The 22738-nt window shown below is 42.1% G+C and overlaps 1 protein-coding gene across 4 annotated transcripts; it reads right to left on the reverse strand.

The window, feature by feature from the left end:
• Positions 1 to 1198: 1198 nt before the first annotated feature.
• Positions 1199 to 22196, reverse strand: LOC141956961 (MARVEL domain-containing protein 3-like). Of its 4 annotated transcripts, XM_074897871.1 has the most exons (5): positions 21574 to 21640; positions 20854 to 20987; positions 20200 to 20355; positions 16574 to 16743; positions 1199 to 2030 (listed from the first exon to the last, which is right to left on the reverse strand). In XM_074897871.1, the coding sequence occupies exons 3-5, from the start codon at positions 20313 to 20315 to the stop codon at positions 1324 to 1326; spliced, it is 993 nt and encodes a 330-aa protein (XP_074753972.1). In that variant the 5' UTR covers positions 20316 to 20355; positions 20854 to 20987; positions 21574 to 21640; the 3' UTR covers positions 1199 to 1323. The 4 variants fall into 4 exon arrangements, with proteins under 4 accessions (XP_074753972.1, XP_074753975.1, XP_074753973.1 ...); XM_074897874.1 differs by lacking the exons at positions 20854 to 20987; positions 21574 to 21640 and adding an exon at positions 22113 to 22196; XM_074897872.1 differs by lacking the exon at positions 20854 to 20987 and having other exon boundaries at positions 21574 to 21612.
• Between the last annotated feature and the right edge of the window lie 542 nt (positions 22197 to 22738).

Here is a 22738-nt window from a genome sequence, read left to right on the forward strand (position 1 = left end):
TAAATACTCATTATAAAGGCTCATGCAATCACTTTAATCAGAACTGTAACATTTTCTTGTTTGGTTTATATTATCTCAAACATAATCCTTCGAGATCTGCCTCTGTTCTATATGTGTGTATATATATATATGAAGTATATAATAAATAAGCTCTACTGTGGTTCAAAAGAGCCTCATCTGGGCAATGACTCCAAGTCAGGCAAAACTGAAAAGAGTGAACACTGCCAAAATCAAAATTGCCTCTTCCCTCCTCTCAAGCTGACCAATCTTGCGTACTTCAAGAGCAGCCTTTTTTTCCTCACTCTCTCATCTATGAAGACCAGCAATCTATTTCATCTGCCTCAAACAAAGGACTCTTGAAAGATGTTCTCTCAAATATATTTTCTCAACCCTGAGGGCATACAATTACTGCTGTTCATTCATGCTTTGTGTGTTTAGATATTGGAAGGACACACGTACTTTCTGTCATTGTTACAGCATTCCCATGGAAAATTCCAGGGCAGCCAGCATGTTCCTGACTCAGGCTCTGCCCACCACTGGCTGTGCAGTCAATAAGCCAAACCTAGTTTAGGTGGTTATAGAAGCAAGCGGTATCTTTACTGATAGCTGACCAGTATGCTGCCTCTCAGGTTCTGATCTGCGTTTTGTGAGATGGGGAAAACATAGCAGGGAACTGGAGGAGGACCTAAATGCTGCCTTTGAAATTGCAACTAGTTCCTTCCAGCAGCATTCCTCAGGGAGCATGATTCGCATGTGTCGACTCCCATGACTCAAAAGATAAAACGCTTTACTAGTCCAAATGAAACGGGTCTCAAGAGTAGCTTCGGCGGTGGTTCAGAAAAGCATTCAGTATCCTTTGTTTTGTGAGCAGTGTGGCGTAAGGCAATAGGATGCATCAGTAGGCACAGGATCAGTTGAAGGCTGCCCACTATAGCTGTGTACTGAATTTCTTACCTCATGGCAGAGGAAAGGATGTGGTGGTTTGCACAAGTCTGGCAGCACTGCAGCTGCAACCCGTTAAGAGCCCACTGCTGTTTGGATTTCATCTGTGCAGGATGCAGGATGAAACATTACAGTCAAACACATTTTAAATGCAGGAGTCCAGCTTGAGAGACTGATGCAAAAAACCTTGTTAAAACATCTGCTCAACATCAATTTTATTACATCGTGTTACAGCAGTATTGTTACATTTGGTGATTCAATACACACTTCAGCACCTTGTAGGATGATGCATTGTGGAGTGGTCGCCTGTTTAGCATGCAACACCCTGCGTCTTGTCCCTTGCTGAAGCTCCAGCTCTCTGGCACAGTCCCAGAGCTGACTTCACACTAACGTGGCAAGAGCCTGGATGTTGTGGGAGCTTTTAGAGGGCCTGTGGGCAGTGTGGTGGTTTTGGACACTTCTGTCTCTAATGATGCTTTTGGGGCTATGCTGAGCCTTGGTCGTGTGGCTCTGGAAGGCCCGGACAGTTCGGATAGCAAGGACGCAGACCACAAAGCTTGCAAAGTACAAACAGGCAGCAGCAACGCCAAAAAGGCCAACAGCTGCGTCACCGCCCTGGACCACGCAGTTCATGGAGGTGTAACCACGGCGTGCATACAGCCTCTCACGCCTCTTGCAAACTTCCGTGGAGTTCACCTGACTGACAAAATGCAGGTAGAGGCCGACCGCTGCAATGTACGCCACGCCGGCCAGCAGGTTGAAGGCACATTCGCCTGCCAGCAGCCCCGTCCTGAGCTGCTGGATGGGTTTTGCCCCCACGACAAGGAAGACAAGGGTAAGTGCTGCTGCTGTTAAACTGAAGGCTACTCCGCCATACACGCAAGGGGCTCTCATCTGGGTGAACTGCATGTCCAGCTCCCTCACCTCCTGGAGCTCCGTGCCCTCAAAGGGGCTATAGGCAGAATTCAGGCTAAAGGATCCGGTGCCAAAGCCACCAAGGGAGGTGAAGCCTGCAACAGAAGCTTGGGCAGCACCCACACAAACCAGCACCAGGAGGTTAACCGTGATTTCCACAAACTTCAAAATGCCTGTAAGGAGCAGAAAGATGGGAACAGGTGTCAATATCATGTCTTGTGCAAACTGGGGGTGACAGAAGTATGTGAAAACCATACACAAAGACAGCACTGTTACTGAGATGGTCCCCTTGGCTGCAGTTACAGAAGAGTGCTGCTTTAAAAAAAAAAAAGAAGCATGAGCTCTCATGGGTACATTTCAGAGGTTGGGCAAATTACTTTTTTTTAATTTGTCAGTGTGCTTGATAAATGGATCTTCATGCGGGGAAAGAAATCCATAAAAATTTTACCGTGCTTGTGTTATTGCCAAGGCAAGCACACAATGATTGTATTTTGGCCTGTAACTACTTGGCATAAACACACTGAGCAAGAAATATCCAGTATGAACAAAATTCTGAGGTTAAAGCTGACAAAAACCTAGAAGCTTCCAATGGCTTAAAAACTGTGCAAGCTATTTAGGTCCTTTAAAATGTGTTTACTGTTTTAACTTACAACCTTTTTTGTCAAAGTGTTAATTTAAATTTATTATCTAACCAAATGCAACTTCCACTTCATCTCCTTCAGAGATAAAAATCTCTTCATAAATCTGAAGAAACTTCCTGACTGCACAAAAAAAGGAGGAGGGGAAGGAGGCAAAAACCACTTTATATGCGAGAGAAGTTAAGTGAATTTGATACCAGGTCATGTGTTCTACATCCCCACCTTCAGAAGAGAGCCTTATGACTTCTGAGCTGACTCTTCTCCTCTTTTCCTTATGTTATGCTACTGATAAATGTAACCAAGGTTTTTTAAGAAAAAAAAAAAGTGGATAAATTACTTCTTTTTGTGGTAGTTGCCTGTCAGGAAGGCGCAGCATGTTAGATAAATCTGATTATTCTGTGACAGCTCACTAGGGGTCAGACTAAGATTAGTAAACATGACGGATGTTCAATCGTGGCATAGCTAGAGTTGCCTATTTGGGAAATGAAAACCCCTAGTGTATCACGCATGTTGGTCCTCAAGTCCTGAAGTTAATTACAGGATTGTGAATCTTATTATTCCATTGCAGTCCAACAGCCAAGAACGTAAGATGCTTGACACAGTGGTCCTATATTAGCCTTTGAAATAGGGCAGGATCTGCGGTTTGCATACAGACTTTCATTTTATGCTGCTAACATTGATCAGCATGCCATTTGAGCAATGGCTTAGTTGCTATCAAGGCTGTACAGGCTTGAAAAGAAAGGGCTGAAGCAGCACGCAAGGGAATTAGACAAATTCCTCTCTTGTGCTGCCAGATGCTTCAAACCAAAGAAAGCCAGTGACAACTACCATGAAGGATTATTGGATATTCCCGTTCTGCCCATTCTTATTCCCTCCACAGAGGGCTGAGGTAGCAAGCACCTTCCTGCTGCTGGTTGCGCTTCACAGGAAGGTGCTCGCAATGGTTTGGCAGGAGTTCCTGCTTCCCCTTGTACCCAGACTGTCCCCTCACTTCTGTAGGTAGGTACACATTCACATCATGGCCTTGCAAACCATCCCAGAAGCACAAAGGAGAGCAGTGATAATGCTGGTAATACTTTGGAATAGAATATCTGAGGCTCAGCATGTTTCAGTTTGTGCGTGTACATATAGATATATGTATATACATATACCCAAGTGCATACATATAGATTTCATACCCTAAAAAACCCTAGGTAGAGCAGGCAGAGAAGACAAAGTGCTCTTGTTGAGGAGGAACTAAGCGTGCAGTTCTATGTATGTGTTCTTCAGAGGTGATGCTGATGGATGGGGCAACCTGATCTGGGGGTGGAACCAGATGATCTTTAAGGCCCCTTCCAACCCTAATCATTCTATGATTCTCTGGTTTCTGCATGACAACATGCCTTTTCCTCGACCCCTCTGCACAATTCCTGTGAAACAGGGCAATAACTATGTTGGTTATCAAATCTGTTCAGGAGGCTTCAACTATTTCAAAGGAAATATCTATAAAGCTAAAGGTAAAGAGAAATTTACATCTTGGTCCTTTAGACAGGATTTGGAACTCCTTGTACCAAATTCAAACACTGCAGCCAAGAGACTCAATGTTTTTAATAGGTACAGAGTCATCACTTTACCAGGACTGTTCAGAATATTTTGAAAGTGTAATAGCTGTACAGGACATTCATTGGAACTGTATCAGATATTTTCTGTCTGCTCGGTCGAGCCTTCCAAATACAGGGAGTCAATTTAGGTCCTCAGGGCCCTTGGACAGTGTTGGACACAGAAGGCCACTTCCCTTTTTAAGGGCTGACTACTGATTTCATAGATGGTCCATCAGGAAGTGGCTCTTACAAGTCTACAGGGAGGAAAGACCAGTTGATTAAGGGAAACATAAATTTTAAATATGTTTGAGAACTTGAAAGTTGGGAATTCATGACCGGTCAGCTTTCTTCTATGCTGCTTTCAGAATTTCCTCTTCATATATGACTGGTGAGGCACTCTGACCTCCTGAGCATCAACTTTTCCTGTACATCACCTTGCTGAGCTTTAGAAAAGGCAATTTTCTGCTGTCAAAGTAGTCAGCATCTGCTGCTAACCTCCCCACATTTATAATTTAGCGCAATCCTCAGTGACATTGCTCCAAAACTTCCTATGTATTCTCACAAATTCTGTATGCAACTCCTTAACTTCACTGAGCTGATTGCTGGCACCACAGTAGGGCTGGCAGAATGTGTCGCTGTGCTCATGAGATGACAAATATGATCAATGCCAGCCTACTGTATTTTGAACTGCAGCAGTAGATGCTTTCATGGCATGCTTGAAAAATTCCCTTAGACAGGGCATTCAGGTTGGACAGGTTTTGTACGTACCTGCACAGTTTTCACACATGCCTGCTGTAGAATTGATTAGAGTAACTAAACAATGGAGACAGGTTCATTAGCAGTTACTCCACCAGTTATTTGCATCATTTTTTTTTTTTTTTAAGTGCAATAAAAAAGCTTCCTGTATTAAAGAAAATCATAAAATGATAAGCAGCATGTAGAATGAAGCTGTGAATTACAGGACTATGACAACAGCCAGTAGGGTTTGTGAAAGCAGACAATTAGTGGAAATCCCTAAGGCCTTTTACAATCATCAGGGCTTTAAGGGAAATATTAAGCCTTACAGTATGTTCAGATCTTGACCCAGGCAGCCCAAAAACCTCATGCAACCTTGATCTGTGACAGTTACAAGCTGATACCAAATCCTACTGTACTAGTATAAACAGGATAGACAGACTTGAGAAATAAGGAATAAAAGGACAGTTAAATTTTGAATCTTAGCTCTGTCAAGGAATGCTAACATACACATACTAGCAGTGACCTACATCAAGCAGTGTACTGCTGACAGAAAGGGCTGAGTTAAAAGCCATGCTTCTGAGTCTGTGCTGCCACTCTTGCTTTCACAGACCAGTTAGCTACATCATCTTAGAGTTATAGCTGCAGAAAACAGACTGCCAAAAGGTCTTCCTACAGGGAAGTTACTTGCCTCTACAACTATTCCCTAATCCCATGCAATGAACGCTCTGCAAGACTTGAGTGTAAAATGACAGGAAGAGGTCTGAAAATTTCAGAACTCCACTGATCTGGTTATTTTTTCCTTTCTCAAGTTCAAAATCTTGGGATATATCTAAAATGTTACTGATTTGTATTAAATTTAGCACAGTGAACAGCTGGCTTTGGGACCTAACCCTCTCTATACTGAGCAAGTAACACGACTCAGGTCTCGGCTCCTGGATTTCGATTTCCTTTCCCATGCATCTTCCCTTTATTGCTTTTTAGCACTGAAGGTGAGGAGAATGGCTACAACCTAAAAGACAGCGAATGCTGTTGGAGCCTTCCAGAGAACTGTTTCATCATTCCATAAAATCTAAATCTGCAATGGTGTCCTGGTTCAGCTAGGATAGGGTTAAGTTTCCCCAGCAGGGAGGGGGAAGGGATCTCCCGGCAGCGTGGGAAGCTTTTTCCTTTGTGGCTTTGGTGGTGGGGAGCACGCGTGCGGCAGGCTAGCTGTATCCTTGCGGTATTTCTCTGTATATCTTTTGTCTTGTTTACTGTTATTACTGTTTGTTGTTGTTATTATCTCTATTGTTGTTGTTCAGATCGTTTATCACATTGTTGTATTAAATTTCTTATCTCAACCCAGGGTTTGTGCCCTACTTATGTCCGAGGGTGGGGGAGGGACAACGACAACGTGGTCTCCGGTCCTGGCAGGGCTTAAAACTATTACAAATGGATAGCAACTTCACTTCAATGTATCATACTTGTTAACTTCCTTTGAATTCAGTCTTCTTTTGCTGTGAGTAGGCTTCCTGCTGTAACAAACAGCAGCCTTTCAATTTATACTATTAATCTACTATTCCCAGAATCTAGGTTGGAAAAGACCTTGAAGTCCAACCATTAACCTAACACTGATAGTTCCCAACTACACCACATCCCTCAGCTCTATGTCAACCCAACTCTTAAACACCTCCAGGGATGGGGACTCCACCACCTCCCTGGGCAGCCCATTCCGACGCCAAACAACCCGTTCTGTAAAGAAATGCTTCCTAATATCCAGTCTAAATCTGGCGCGACTTGAGGCCATTCCCTCTTGTCCTATCGCTTATTACTTGGTTCAAGAGACTCATCCCCAGCTCTCTGCACCCTCCTTTCAGGTAGAGGGTGATGAGGTCTCCCCTCAGCCTCCTCTTCTCCAGACTAAACACCCCCAGTTCCCTCAGCCACTCCTCGTACGACCTGTGCTCCAGACCCTGCACCAGCTCCGTTGCCCTTCTCTGGACACAAGTCATTCAGTGTCCTTTTTGTAGTGAGGAGCCCAACTTTTCACTTTGCCTTTCCCTTCTATACCCGGTGCATGCTGGGCTGTTGCCATGGTATTAACCCACTGGTCAGTGGTTTTGTCTTCTATCAAATGGTGGGCTCAAACCTTCAGCAAAGCAGCCAGGCAGGTTGTTAAGGGCACAGATCCACTGGCAGCTCACCTTACTCTATCGCCTCCTACCCTTGCCTGGGCAGTCACCACTTTTCTCCCCTGCCCAGTAATAACTCCAGCCTAGCATTAGGCCCTTCCAAGAGCTGTTTTAATAAATTAAAATAGCAGGAAACGATTCAACTCTCTTCTTGTGTGCTGCTGTTTTTTCCTGCAACTTTAGCAATTCAAAGTGACTCATGGTGTATCTGATGAGCAATTGTGCTGGCATGAGTTTAGCAGGGAAAATAACACAGTCAGGATGAGAGAAAGACCAGAAACTCTCCTTTTCAGGTGAGGTGAGCTGTTAAATCTGCATGCTCTGCCTCATAAAACTACACTGTGGCTGAGTCTGTGGTACCCAGTAACTCAACTGTGTGCTCAAGTCTCATGTGTTGGAAGCTGTGAAGAGGCTTTTTCACTCAGGCACTGTGACAGGATGGCCCCACTGTTCAGGTGTGTACGTACGTGTGTACGTACGTGTGTACATAAAGTAAAATGGTCAATTCAGGTTTGTTTCTGTTTCTGCAGCTGACAAGAAGCAAACTGTAGGACAGTCAGTTCTAATAGCTGTTGCTGCTGAACTCCTCTGACCCCACAAGGGCCTGACTAGTGGAGGAGGTGTTCAAAGTGTCTCCCTCCACTGTGTCTTGGCTCAGTAACCACTTTTTTCCTCTGTTGAGTGCACATGGACTCTCTCTCCCATATCTTTTGGTATCATTCCCTCCTCTTAAGTTAACATCCTGTACTTCTATGGTATTTTATGTTTGTCATTCTCCATTCTGGCTTGCTTTCTCCCCCTGCTTCCTTTGCAGGCCATGTACTACCAGAGCAGGGGTGCCCAGCTACCCCTCTTGGACACCTCGACCCCAGCGGCAGGGCAGAAGTGCCAGGAGCCACACAGACCAGTAGCCCTGTGCCACATCACATTAGGGATCACTCCAGGAGAAGGGAAGAAAGGAATGAGAGACTACAACACATATATTAAAAACCATTCTCCCAGCCGTTCTCACTAAAAGCTGTCTTTTGGGTTTTTTCACAGTTTGGGTAGCTTTCTGCTTTTCAGAGGTAATTTTTTTTTTTCCCCCAAAGGAGCAGACAAGTATTTTGACCATATATAGTGACTTACAAAAGCAGCAGACAGTCCTGAAAAGGATCTCAAACGCTGAACTTCTCTTGCCGGTGCAGGTTTGGCAAACCCCAGAGAGTAAAGGCACAGATCAACATGCAGCTTTAGTCACCTCTCTGCTGAACTGAGTCAGTGGCGGGAAGAATATATAAGGCAGAAGGAAGAGGAAACACCAGAGGAAAGAGGGGGGTTGTTCTGTTTTTAAAAGGGGACAAAAAATGTCACAGAAGTGGGGAGGAACCAAAAAAGTGGAGGAGAACTGAACAAGGGAAATGAAATGGAGACAAGAGTTGCAACAGATTAAAAATATTAAATCTGGATGCAAAATATTAAAATATCTTGCCAATGGTATTATTCCAGTTATATGTACCAGTACAAAGAAAGATCTTACTGAAACCAGTAACAAGAACTCAACCAACTTCACTGATGCAAGATCAGGGCATTACACAGCTTTGTGTTAAACAAACAAATGGCCCCCAAGCCCCCACCCCACCATTGTTTTTGTAGGTCTCTGTGTTCTTCAGCCAGTGGTGGGATTTAGCTTTCACTGAGTTATGCTAAAATCTCCCTAATGGAGTAATGTTCAAAGGTGGAAAAAAAACACAACCCAACCCTAAAACACGAGTGTTAGGCAATGTAACACCAAGAGTTATTCACTGAATCTTGGCTTTTCAAAGGACCCAAAGGAACTGTGTACTTGGATCCAACTGAATTTAAATGGCATGTAAGTGCCCGACACATTTATGCTCATTTGAGATAACCATCTTACTGGAAATCGATGGAAAAAATCTAGGAAAATTAAATGTGCTCTAGAAAGCAGCATTATTATTCTCTTTTAATAAGTTGTCCCTCTTTAGTCAAGACAATCACTCCATCAGAAAATCTCAAAGGATGACCAGCCTTGTTTTTGATGATTCAGAGAAACCTTATGTTCAGAGTCAGAGTGCTCAGATCCAAATGTACTGTCCTGTTTTTTGTGTGTATCATCATCCCTTAAAAGCACTACTGTCCCACTTGCTCTATTCCTTCTGCTTAATACCCTCCCATCCTCTAAACAGTGCTGTCCAATTTTCATAGGAAAGGGTGGACTTAATTTGTAGAACAACTGCATCAGCCTTTATCCCCATAGTTTCCCACCACTGTATGACACTAAGATTTACTTGCCACCGAGACACAGTTTCAGTACAGGCAAGCCCCTGTCTGGGAACAACAGCTTTGGTTTACTTGTTCCCAGTAGTTCTTTAAAGCATTACTTCTAGCATGTTCTTTATTTCTCTCCTGTTAACTGAGCATGAGTCATCTTCCAAAATTTTGGAGAGGGTGGGAAGCAAAAGGTCTTGCATTAAACTGTAACACTTGGCAATAGTGATTTAAATACAATGCCTGTAAAAGGCTGTACATGTATTTGTAGCACTGGTAGGTCTCTGCACAGTCACCTTATGTTCTGTGTTCCAGAAAACAGACTTTTTTCCTCCTAATGTACACATAGTTCTTTCAAGTAGTCAACAAATATCTTGGTATCGAAACAGACTTGCAAGTTTTTTTAAAAAGAGTTCAGAAAACAATGAAACACTCCTGTTTCTTATGCCAACTTTCCATAGCCACTCCCTCTGTTTGAACTGAAACTGATCCGCCTTCAGAAAGTGCAAAGATTGGGGTGTTATTGCTCTGTAAGTAATCATTGTCTGGCTGAAGTGGAGAGTAGGTCGGGTTGGAGTCACCTGTGAACCCAAGCTTCTCATTCACTTTATCAATTGTCAGTTGTCACACTTGGTGAGCAACATTCCCGACTGGGTGGATTTTCTCCTTTAAGTGAGGTAAGATCACCTGCTCAAGAAAGAGCTACATTTAGTAGACAGTCAGTCTGCTGTATCAATTAGCTTTGAGACCCACTTTTTAAAGAGAAGAGTTTTTCTTAGTTCCCAGAATTTGTGTCAGATGTGGGAAGACAAACCCAGTGGTCTTAAAAGAAAGATGGTGCAACTCTTACTCTACGCTGGTAGAGAGCAGGCTTTCAGATTTCCCAGTAGGGAAGCACGGACTAGGGTCTAACACATACCTAACAGCTAACATCAACTTTGCCCGTATCTTCCCCTGCCAACTTAAGTGAGTCTTCTCAGTTGTAGTTCTCTCCTCCCTAAAAACAATAGTGTACGTGTTAGCACAGTGCCAAAAGGTGGATGAAAAAAATCTGATATAAACACATGGGCAGAGTGGAGTCTCATATGCTGGCAGAGCAACAGTTTTGTAAAGGTAACATCTGGCATCTGCAACGAGTGTAGCTCCCCTGCATGTTTTTATAGAGCTAACTGCTCATGGCTATTTGCATTTCAGCAAAGAGGACTTGCCTCCAAGTGAAACACTTTTAACTTCAGAACAGGGAGGTTACCTGCAGCTCTGTCACTGTATTTTATTACTGTGCAATTTTAATTAAGCCTTTTGAATAACTGGGATTATTTTAATCTGTACAGCGCCATCCAATTCCCACTACTAATATCCTTTGTCTTCACAATTACAAGATTAAAATTTGATGGCAAATTCTGTATGTTAGCCACACTGTATTTAAAATATACTTTGTAACATATAGGAAGGGGAAGCCATGTAATTACAATAAGACTATAGGGGACCTTAGTGATCCCTTCTTACAGCAGAAATATGTTGAAACTAACTGCCACAGGAACAGTGTATGACAGCTTTGAGCATCATTTACAGGAGCTAAGCATGGCAGACTGTAGGGGCAAAATGTGAAGATGGTGACTGAAAAATGCAGTTGTCTCTAATCCTATTGGGTGTCTCCACAGAAATGTAGGTGCCCTGCTGACCACTGCTGAAAAGATCTAACATGTGCAGCTGAACGGACTTTTCAAACGCTTGTTTTCATCCACGAAGTTACCTGCATTATGCACATTTAAAGGCCCTTCAGTGTTTTTGAACATTCATAACTGAAGCTCCAGAAGGTCTTTTACTTCAGTCCAACGCCTCTTGCAGACCACGACTCTCCCCTAACATCTCCGCAGCACTGGAAGGGATACAGGTGCTTTGCAAAATGTTCTTCCCCTCCTGCTCCCATGTCTGACTCCAAGAACTAAGGTATCAGGATGTATTATAACTGAGCAACATAAAAGCAGCAGTATAATAGTTATAAACAATGGCATAACTCAAACAGAGTGTCTCTAGTGTGAACCCTGTATTTGGGGTGACTTTTTATCTCAGTATTTTTTCCAGTCTATGAGTATTTGCCAGCATGCATAGCTACAGGAAAAAAGTTCAACTGTGTTTTATAAAAACAAAAGCTGATAGATGTTTACATTTGAATTAATGCTGGCTTGTTAATGCATTAATATATCCTGGAGAAAGTCATTGTTACTCCCTAATTCTATTTCCTCCTCCAAATAAATTCAGTTTGATATTTCCTCCTGGCTATGCTTGAAATTGGAGACTTTTCTTGTAGTTACAAACCATAATGCTTTCTTTTTCCGAGAGGAAATTGGTCTGAAGGTTTTAACAACTGTGGATGTTAGGATGTAGGCTAAAGGCATGATTGTTTGGAAGTGCCTACAATATGCTTAAGAAATCTGACACTATTCATGGTGCAAAGCGCAAAGCTGTATTCATGACAGCAAAGAACAGCGATTCAATTATCCTTGCTCTCCCACAAACCTTTTTAGTGCTGTCTCCCTTAAATGCCAAGTGGGTTGATGAATTTAAAAAAAAAAAAAAAGTTATTAGCTCAGAAATTATGACCAGCACAGTACAATTCCATATAAGGCTAAAGTGCAGGCATTTCCTGAGTCACATACTGACCGAAGATGGGAGAAACTTAGTTTACCTTCACTGTTCAAGCAAAACTAAAGGAAGCATTATCCTGAAATTGCATTGCTCTAGCTCTTTCAGGCCAATATACATCATCAAAAGAAAAGTTTTCAAGGTCAAGTGACCAAATATCTATGACCAATTGAAGATCAGCAATTCACTCTTGTGTTTGACTCAGGTTTTGCTCTCTCTAAGGTGAGGGAAGCAGCATGGCAGCCAGCCTTGAACACACCTCTCATTCTCTCTGGTAACCAAAAGCACTGAATCTGGTTGTATTTTCAAAGGACCGGGGGTGGAGTGGGGTGGGGGGTGGTGTCCTTTGAAAGGCAAATATGATTGCTAATGTAGTTTTTCTACACAGAAGAGAGAACTACAGAAATTTTACCAAAACTCTTGTCATTTTCAACTATTGTATATAAGTTGTAAGTTGTAAGAAACGGTTATTGCAAGAAGTAGTTCCTTAGTTGATGAAAGGTTTATCATGAACAGTTTATTTCCAACTCTCATATAATTATACAGAGCACCTAGGCAGCTTCCCACCAATCTATAAGCTGTTCCTTAAGTCTCCTTCACTACTACAGGAACAGAAGGTGGCAGACTTCAGTGTTTCTGTTGCCTTTTGAATCTGTAATCTGCAGATCCATGATGTCCCTACCAAAAAAACCCATACAGAAATTAGACATAAAGATAGCATAGTAAGGAAAACTCAAAAATTTGTTAGAGGGAAGTAATTTGAAAGAACCAGCAGATATACGAAGAAAGGCAAGCCAAGTGGGAGTGCTCTTAAATGACACAAGGTCCGGTGAGATCAAAGATCCTCTCACAGGTTAGCAGTGGTCAAAAAAAAAAAAAAAAAGAGTAAGAGGAAACAACCAGTTTTCAAACAAATAGAGTTAAGAGGGAAGTCTCTGTTTTGTGTTGCTTGTCACTAGTTATGCCCATGTTAGCAGTGCAATGGGAGTGGATCTGTGGAGTTAAACAGTTGACCTCAGGGATACACGATAGACATTTTCTGGGGTACTTCATTTTAGCTCTAGTTTGGTCCAAAGGACACAGGGCCTGCTGTTAGTTACAGCTCACTCTCTCGTTTAGTTTTATCTGAAGGAAATACATCTTGTGCATCCTGAGACTGCTCTGCAACATGGCCCAAAAAGCTGTAAGTGGGGACTCCAAAGAGATTCAGCTCAAAAGTACACACCAAAAAAACTATGGTAGATAAACAGACTAATGAACTGAAAAGGCTGAAGTGTGAGATGGTGAAGTTTGTTTTAACAATAATCACAAAAAATTCTTCATGATTGCCAATTCTAAAATTGGTAGGCTGGTGAGAGCTCAAGCTCTTGAATGAGAAATTAATGAAATCAGCGCTTAATAAGCACCCTGACACTTCATGCATGTACACACTCATCCCATCTTCAGAGCACACAGATGGGCTCTAAACAAATAATTTCCACTCAGGAAAGACATCAGGTAGCCTTCTCTGAAAACATCAGCTCAGTGTTTACTGATAGTCAAACACCACATGAAAAGCTAGGAAGCACTGGGATAGGACTACAGAACCCGAACCTTTATGCAGATGTCTGATTCTTTTGGGAATTTATCCTGAATTCTGAGTGAGGTTCTGGTCAGCCCATCTCAGAAGGGTATGATGGATCTGGAAAATGTATAAGGCTGGCAAGCTAACCAGAACTGGAGAGGCTTCACTCATTGATAGGAACAGAACTGACTATTCTCCAATCTATGAAGAAGTGATACGAGCACAGTGACAGGGAGAAAGGGAAGACTTCACTCTAAAAATAATAAATCTCATGGAGAAGGTGAATATATGAGATTATCGTTAGGTATTTTGAATACCACCAGAATCAGAGACACCTTCTTTAACATATTTTAAGGAACAAAACAGTACTTCTTCAAGTGGCACAACTGTGGAGCTCCTTGCCATAAAATATTGCGGAGGCCAAACCTTCAAAAGGGGATTCAGAAAACGATTAAACAAACTTGATAGGTCTGTAAAGAGGTATTAAACAAAACAGAAGTCAATGCAGTTTTCCAATTCAAAGAATTCCACCAATCTGAAGTTTGGAGAGTTTTCCAGAGGACAGCTCACTCTCTACTGGTCCAAACTCTGATGGTCCTCCTAAATTTGCACCCTAGTACACTGTTTGAGAGGACGCGTTACGAGGTGCCTATATGATCCAGTACTGCTAGCCACGGGATCACACCTGAACGGCTTTGAATAGGTATTTCTCATATAACATTTAAACAGACTTTTTTCTTTCTGTTTTCAAGATGAAAGGATTAAAAAGGATCAGAATGTTTTGAAGCTTCTTAAATGGCATCAAATTTTCCTGTTGACAAAAGGGATCAGCATTGGTTGTTTCTTCCATTATATTTGGGTTGAGTTTATTTTCTTAATGTGGTTGTAGGGAAACAAAAGGGGACGGGGATCAGGGAGGGAAGGTGGGAATAACAAAGATAGGAGAACAACGTCCCTTTTTCTGCTGCTGCTTACAGCTAAAGTGTTCAAAGGATCCCTGCAAACATAACTGCTTATTTCTGAAACTCAGCTTTAGCTTTTTGGGATGTTGCTAGTGAAAAGCACGGATGAAGAGGGCAGTTTCTAGGTGAAGGAAATACTTTTCAGAGCTCTGGTTGTTTAGAATTCCTCTCTAGCTTGCCAAACTGGTCAACGTGTACAAAGAGCATAAGTATATTTGTTGGTCAAAAAGAAAAAAAACCCAACAAATCATAGTGAAAGTAGAGTGATGCACAGTCAGAAACTAAGGTTTACATTTCAGTTGTTGCTTTGGAAAAGACTGGTACATCACTTGATTTCCCAGCTTTGTTTGATAAGAGTTTATTTTAGAATTATGGTGCTTGGGAAGGGGGAATTTCACCAGATTGCTGATAAATCACTGGCAAAAGAGATGGTCAAGAAGTATTTACAGGAACTTTCAATCTGTAAAGAAGCTGTAGCTTGCATGTACTGACTTACTAAACAATTCATATAGCTTTTCATGTACAATATTTATTATGACTGCAGGGAATACAGAATTCTGCAAAACAATTCTAGGAAATTCTACTAAATCTTGGTACTTTCAAAAATTAAAACAGTGGAGTAACATTCTTATAGTCTAATCAACCTCCAATATATTTTCATTTTTTGAAATAAAACTGCTAATAAAAGGGTTTATTTTCTACATGATATCTTTTCCCTCCTCCACTGCAAGATCAGACATTAAATTTTTGGAAAATACTGAGCAATACCTGGGGGAGGGGTGGGAGTGAAATCATCATCGTCAACTGATGCATCCAAAACTAGGACATTTTGAAAATGTTAATGATGTTTAATGCACTGAAATAATGAGAAGCAAATGCAGGGGAAAAAACCACAGCAAGTCATATTAAGCTACCCATAAGTCTAAACAACCAGTGAAACTGAAAACTAAAAATAACTTGCCACTTCATTTTTCTGTAAGAAATGCTGTGATAAAATAAGGCATGGAGTTTTCTAGAGCTTCTCGGACAAGTTAAAATAATTTAGTATTGTTGAAGAAGAAACTGCTGATACAATTTAATCCCTGACAAAGTATCAATATGGCTTTGTATCATTAAATATGCTCTACTAACTGCTGAGTTGAATCTCCTCGAGATGAAAAACAAACCACGTACAAATACACAGAACATACTTATAAGAGAAAGTAGCTCACCTCACTCTTTAAACTGTTCACATATTCACATACAGAGAAATATTAAGAGCAAACTGAGTGTGTTATTTAACTTTTCTTCATGGAGTGAAGAAATAATCTAACATTATGTATTTTAATTTACTTCCAACAAATAAACTCTTCATTTGTCTCTCTGCTGGAAGACACTGAAAGGCTGTTTATAGACTTCAACCAGACTTTGTACCTAGCTGCAAGTTTCAACTCGGACTGCAGTGGGTCCTTCCTACAAACAAGGTGAGAATGCTCATTGTCTGGAAGAGGGAAAACTTGTAAAGGAGTAATGGATATTTTAATGGCATTTCTTTTCAGTTTATGGAAATGAGTTTACTAAGTGTTAAGGCTGATTTCCTCCCACATTAATGCTCATCTCTCTGATTGCTGTAGTCACTTTCAAGCTATTAAAAACCCAAGTTATTTCTCAAGAGCCGTTTTATTGAATTCATGTCCACAAAAGCTTTGTCTCCCCGATGTTGCTTTATAAAGATGTATCAGTGATGACTGAATTAAATTTAGAGTTGTTAAAAAGTCTGAGAAGAACATGTCAGAAATAAACTAGCATCAACGCTTCAACAGCCATCTTTAAATTGCTTACAGATGCAAATATCTATTTTATTCCTAAATCCCAAAGGTTAACTCTTGCTGTACACCCTGGGTGATTACACACCACCCACTCCGATGCTCTGGATGTATATTCTGGAGCTGCATTTTCAAGTGTCTAAATATCTCTATAACTCTTGCCTTTAGATGCCTAAAACATGCTAGTAACCCTCAGTTATGTCATTCAGCAATTTTAGCTCTCTCAGTTTTGTTTTGTTTTTTTAATTATTCCTCTAGCTTTACTTCCTAAAGACAGAAACCAAAACCAAGACAAGTCCTCGGAAGGAGAGGGGTGGATGGCAGGCAATAAGAATCTCACATACCTCTTGTTGTGCATACCTTTGAACACTTCATTGACAAGGTTTCCTTGGGAGGATAACACTCTGGTGGTGGGCCAAAATATTCCTGTGCTGCTACTGAGGTTTTAGAGTAAGGGTCTGAGCGAACAGTAGAAGTCCTTGAGTGCTGGCTACCTTGAATGTCTTCTGTTGACCTACAATGGAGTAAAAGACTAAGGTATATTATTTAGCTCATGCTCTCTCCTGAACATTAGAACATGAGAAAATGTCAGACACTCCTGTTAGGGGAACAAGCTAGTCTGCTTCATAGGTATGTGATCTTTTTTTTGCTTGCATGTTTTGAAAGAAAGTATCCAAATACTTGCATAAATCCATGTTCACAAGGATATCTGCACTTGATTGTTCTTATTTTGGAAAAGGGTGCACTCACTGCATAGGCTGGCTGAATTGTTTAGGTTACTTGCAAAAGGTAGAAGGGAGGAGGGTGTGGGAAGAGTTCCTGCTCCCATAAAAACAAGTAACAGCTTTTTCATGAAAACCAAATGTTTTTAACTAGTCCATCGCAGCCCAGAGAATAAAAATGAGAAATATTTTCACAGAATAAATGTGTAAAGTAGCACAACTGTTTAATGGGTAAGCATTTTGTCAAGTTTGTACTTCTAATTTCCGTGTTTCACAAAGATGTCTTTTAGAAGAAGAATGAAAGCTATTAAAAGAAACAGATAAAGATTTCAAAAGTGGTGAAAAAATTGCCTATTCAAATATTTCTCTGAGGGCTTTTTTTGAGGTCTTTGCTAATATTCAAAGAGAAATCTAAAATTGACCCCCAAAAAATCAATTTCTTATGTCTCTGATCAGATTCATTCGTATACTTCAAAATGGATTTGTCCACTTGCTGTAATGACATACAGCTACACATCTGAAGCCTGATGGTTTTTAAGGCTGGTGAGATTTAAATTCTTCTATGGGAAACGTGCAATTTGCCCTTTTTAAAGTGAGTTAACACTCAGGTTAAAAGAAACATTGGCTGTAAATTGTTTAGTAAGTGGTCTAATCTAAATGTTCTGTCTCATTAGAAGGAGAATTGGAGCTTGCCTTTTTCAAGGTACAGATAGATGATTTTGTTATTAAAGGATATTTTAAGTCTCATTCAGCATTATTATTTTTAAGCCTTCTATGCAGTTTTTATCTTGAATTTCTTATCCACAGATCAGCATTTTCAGCTGTAGTTTTGTTTCCTAGCATCACTGTACTTCACTAAGGTTTATCTTCATCCAATTCCAGATTCAATTTACAAATATTATCTCATTCATCTACATTAAATCATGTTCTTTGTAGTTTTTACATTTTAATTAAGATGTTCAATAACAAGACCAATGCTAACATCTCCGCGTGTAGCTGCCAACAGCTCTGTTTGGCTGAAACATTTCTGATTTTTCTGACCTTTGTCCCATGTCTTGTGCAACCACCAAAGCATCCTGCGCAGCTGTGTCACATAAATTAAATAAGCTGTGTGATTTATAAGACTTCCAGTTAACTTGAAAGCAATCCCTTTGGTACTTCTGATGCAGCTGCTTCTCTCTATTGTATCCTGCTACTTGCCAGAAAACAAAACAAAACAAAAAAATCAAAACAAAACCGCCCCTAATGTTCATCAACAGGGTACAATTACGAAAAAAATATTATTTCTTTTAGACTTTTTTTCTCACAATGGCCTATTCTGACCACCTTTGCTCCTGTTTTCCTTCAGGACTTTCCAGTTCTGGGTAAGGCAACTCTTTCTCCTCAGCAATGAGAGGAAGCTTGCTATAGGAGTTTCAGACAGAGATGAATTTGGAAAGATAAATGCTCTAGCTAGAAAGTCTTGTTCCTAAGGGATGAAAGCATTAGGCACCCAAATTACAGCTTCCACGAAGCTCTTCCCATCTATTTCATTATAGTATTTGAAGGTCTTTTGGTCAATCAGCCTGAGTCTTCACTAAAACAGTGAAATTTCCTTACAAAAGCAGCTGGTTTTGTTGTGAGAGCTGAGCAGAGGAATTGCTATTAGGTTAAGCCAAACTCCATGAAAACAACTGATGGATAATCTTTTCAATTAGTTGTAGTGAGGGCAGGTGCCCCCCAGATTCTCAGCTTGACTCTAATTATCTCCATGGCTATTACAGATCTGTAGCTGCAGCTCCCCTTCCTCTAATCCCTGGTGGATACAGGCATGGTCTGTTGGTCTTTAGGGTCTGGCCACCAATTTTCACTCTACATGTCCAGTCATTTAAAGCTAACAGCAAAAACAGGAAGTCCAGAGAAGCACTTTATTAAGAAGTGGTGGTTTAGTTTATAGCTATCTTTTCACACACTGCTTATATTATGCTGTATATGAAAAAAAAAAAAAACCAACCAAAACCCAAAAACCAAACAACCCCAAAACAACCACACCACACAAAAAAAACCCCCAAAACCCAACACTTATTTTTTCTCCCTCTCCACAGTGCAATTAATAAATTTCTGGAATTTGTTGCTCTCACTTCTAATATGTTAGACAATTTAACTATATCCCCTCCTGATCTCTGCTTTTGCTAAGGACAGTCATTCAGCTTACTCTGCCCTTTGTTCCCATTTCTCTCCAATTTTTCATAATTTAAGAGAGACAGAAGAAAAATTAATTAGCTATTTCATAATACAGCAGAATTACCACCATCCAAATGTTTTATACTTAGCCATAAGTACTCCTTCTAGTCCACACACTCTTGCTTTTTTTCTCATCCTTGGTTTTCTTGCTAAAATGCATCTTACCAGGGAGTACTTCAGTATTTCAGCTTTTCAATAATCTTAATTATATTTATCTCCTCTCCCTCTTTGCCTCTACTCTTAAACTGCCCTACAATCATGCCCCCAAAGACTAAACAGGAGTGATGAACACTTTACTGCCACAGTCAATTTGCCGGTGGTGTTCAGAGCTACAGACCTCTCTCCTACAGTGCAGTCACTGGCATGCCCTTAAAGCAAAACAGCCTAAACTCACATCTAGTATGCTGTAGGCTGTCCAGGTTGGAAGGAGAAGTGTAATATCCTAAGTTTACTGTCACTCCAAACCTATCAGTTGATCTGCTTATTGTAGTGGTAGGGGTTGTCACACTATCAAGTGCCACAAAGAGCTTTAGTCAGTACTCATTTATTGACTGCGGCTACTGAAATTAATTTTGTTTTAGATTAATACAAACAGCAACCTGAGAGTTCAATAAGTCTCTGGGCTGGTCTCAGTCACATAACATTCTCATTTAAACAATGCATATTTGGCAAGCCATGGCTTGCCGTCACCTGCTGACCAGCCTCTTTACGAACTGTACCAAGTAAGACACATGGCCACACTTCACCTACTTGTGACCCAACTTGATCCAGATAACGTCAGGAAATTCACATCTCTGTGTCATGCAGCCTATCTTTCTGTCCCTTCTTGAGCTCAATACAAAGATTAAATTTCTACACTGTAAAACAGCCCCCCCTGATTCCAAACACAGCATGCTCATGCTTCATGATTTCAAGGCTGAATAAATGCTTTTTTTGCAATAAGAAGGTATTTAAAAACAAACAAAGGAGATGACAGACATTATAGACCTGTTGTGATATGTTTCTTTAAGATTATAAAGATGTACCTTGCATTGTACAGGTATGGTTTTCTTGTTCTTCTGTCTTCCTCGTATCTAGCAGATCCATGGTTCTGATGGTGCCTGTATAGCTTATCTTGGTATCGTCTCCCGGCATGAGACATCTTGTTTCTTACATGTATTCCTTCCTTCTAAAATAACTTCCTGAGCCAGAGAAATAAAACTGGTTCATTTTATAGCTCTACTTAAAAGTTATTCATTGACCAGCACTCACATCCATATCATGCTGATTCAAGACTTAGTACAGACTTCCTTAGAAGAGAAAGTAGTAAACCCCTTTAAGCTACATGTAAATAACTTCATTAAAGAAGGAAGCTTTTCATTTTCCTATTCATCAAGTAATTGTAATGTTTCTACATTGCATGTTGATTGTGCTTATTTACTACGTCTGCTCTGACTCTCTTGCCTTTGCTACAAGGGCAGAGCACGGGGTCCACTAAGAACGTGAATCTTGGCTTCTCTAACGTTGTCTCTTACACAAAGTATTAAACCCAGCAAACTCCAGTGCATTGCATGAGCATGCATACACCTGCCACTGACGGCAGGGCAAACCTGAAAGCGCAGGCTGTGTGTGACCTTTGTACTGGAAGTTTTCAAGAGGAGGGCACCAAACATTGCGTGATTTGGATAAACGTTAGGTACCGGCAAAGCTGTGCTGGGCCGAAAATACGTTGGAGAGAAAATACATCCTTGATAATTTGGTATTAAATGGTACAGGGATGTTATTTCCTGAAAATGTCTTTACCCGCCCAAGTGCAGTACGCTTAAGTCCAAACCTGTAAAATATGGAAACACCGAGTCTAAGCATCTAATCAATCTTTATTCTTATTTGCCTTCATCACAGCCCTTCAGCATTACTGTGGAAGTGCCTGCAGTCCGTGCATTTAATTTGGACTGATCAAGCTGAGGACTTGCTTAATGACTTCCCTTCCGTCTCCTTAGGGTGTCACTAAATAAATAAATTAACTTGGATTTGTTTACGGCTAACAAAGAAAGAGAGAGCGCCTTCCTCCGGAGGAGCTCTGCCCCTCTGCTCCGCGCAGAGGCCATTTAGCAAGAAGCAGCCCCGCACCTTTCCCCACGGGCGCTTTCTGGTGGGGGTCCCGTCGCCTCAGCGCCACCACAAGCCGAAACCCGCCTCACCCGCCGGGAGCGACTCTGCCGCCGGGGCCCCGGAGCTGCGGCCGCGGGCGCTGCCCCTTGCCCGGCGTACACCGGGCGCCTGCCCACGTCCCCCCGCGGTCGGTGCGCCCCCCGGCCTGCAGCGGCCCCGCGGCCCCGCCGCCGGCTCCTCGGGGGCGGCCCCGCCCCTCGGCACCCCGGGGGCGAAGGCCAGCGGCCCCCGCCCCGGCCGCCCCTCACCTGAGGGGAGCGCCGAGCTCCGGCCCGCCCCGACAGCAGCCCCGGGAGCAGGCGGGCCCGCCCTCTCCTTCCCGGCCGCCCGCCGCCGCCCCTCCCTCCTGCGAAGGGCCGGCCCCCGGCGCAGGTGCTGCCCTGCCCGCCCGCCTCGTCGCGGGGCTCCATGGCCTTCCTGGGGACCATGGCCGCGGGGGAAGGAGGGGTGCTGCCTCCTGCCCGGCCGCGGGGGAGAGCTGATGTCTGGGAGTGTGGGACAACCTGGGCTTTTGTTAAGAATCATAGAATCATTCAGGTTGGAAAAGACCCTTGGGATCATCGAGTCCAACCATCAGCCCTACTCTACAAAGTTCTCCCCTATACCATATCCCCCAACATCTCATCCAAACAACCCTTAAACACACCCAGGGATGGTGACTCCACCACCTCCATGGGCAGCCTGTTCCACTGTCTGACCGCTCTGTGAAAAATTTTTTTCCTAATGTCCAGTCTGAACCTCCCCTGTTCAGTTTAAAGCCATTCCCTCTTGTTCTGTCACTAATCACCTGTGAGAAGAGACCAGCACCAACTTCTCTACAATGTCCTTTCAGGTAGCTGTAGAGAGTGATGAGGTCTCCCCTCAGCCTTCTCTTCCTCAAACTAAACAGTCCCAGCTTCTTCAATTGCTCATCATAGGATCTGTTCTCCAGGCCCTTCACCAGCTTCATTGCCCTCCTCTGCACTCGCTTAATTTAGTAAAATGAGGTTCCTGTGCACTGTGGTGCTGAGGAAGGATCTGCAAAGCCCTGAGAGGATATAAAACCTGAAGGTTAATAAAGTTAAAATTCAAGGTACCCACCCGTTGCCTTTTGTTTTTGAAGAGCCAGCCTCCTTGACTCGCAGCGCTCAGGGCAGGAAGCCCTGCAGTGTGAGATGGATGGAGAACAGAAGGTGAAAGAAAATGGGGGAAACTTGTCCCCAGGAGCAAGTGGGTGGGAACAGGCCATGTTACACTAGGTGGGTTTAAAAGGGAGGTAAGTGACTAAACACTCCTCTGGTGTAAAGCCACATTTGAGATAACTGATCATTTGAATGCGTGAAGCCTTATTTCTTGAAGCTCTGCTGAAATCCCTTCCTTGTGGTGGATCTCCAGGGGCTTTGTCTCCTTACTGCCAGCCTGTGATGTTTCTCT

The sequence above is a fragment of the Athene noctua genome, chromosome 2 (genome assembly GCF_965140245.1).
Source record: "Athene noctua chromosome 2, bAthNoc1.hap1.1, whole genome shotgun sequence".
NCBI lineage: Eukaryota > Metazoa > Chordata > Aves > Strigiformes > Strigidae > Athene > Athene noctua.

Coding starts and splice junctions, on each gene's coding strand:
- LOC141956961 (XM_074897874.1), bottom strand. CDS start 20,315: ATGTCTCATGCCGGGAGACGATACCAAGATAAGCTATACAGGCACCAT. Junction 16,744..20,199: donor CCATACCTGTACAATGCAAG/GTACATCTTTAT, acceptor ACTCCATTGTAG/GTCAACAGAAGACATTCAAG. Junction 2,031..16,573: donor AAAGGTATGCACAACAAGAG/GTATGTGAGATT, acceptor TGCTCCTTACAG/GCATTTTGAAGTTTGTGGAA.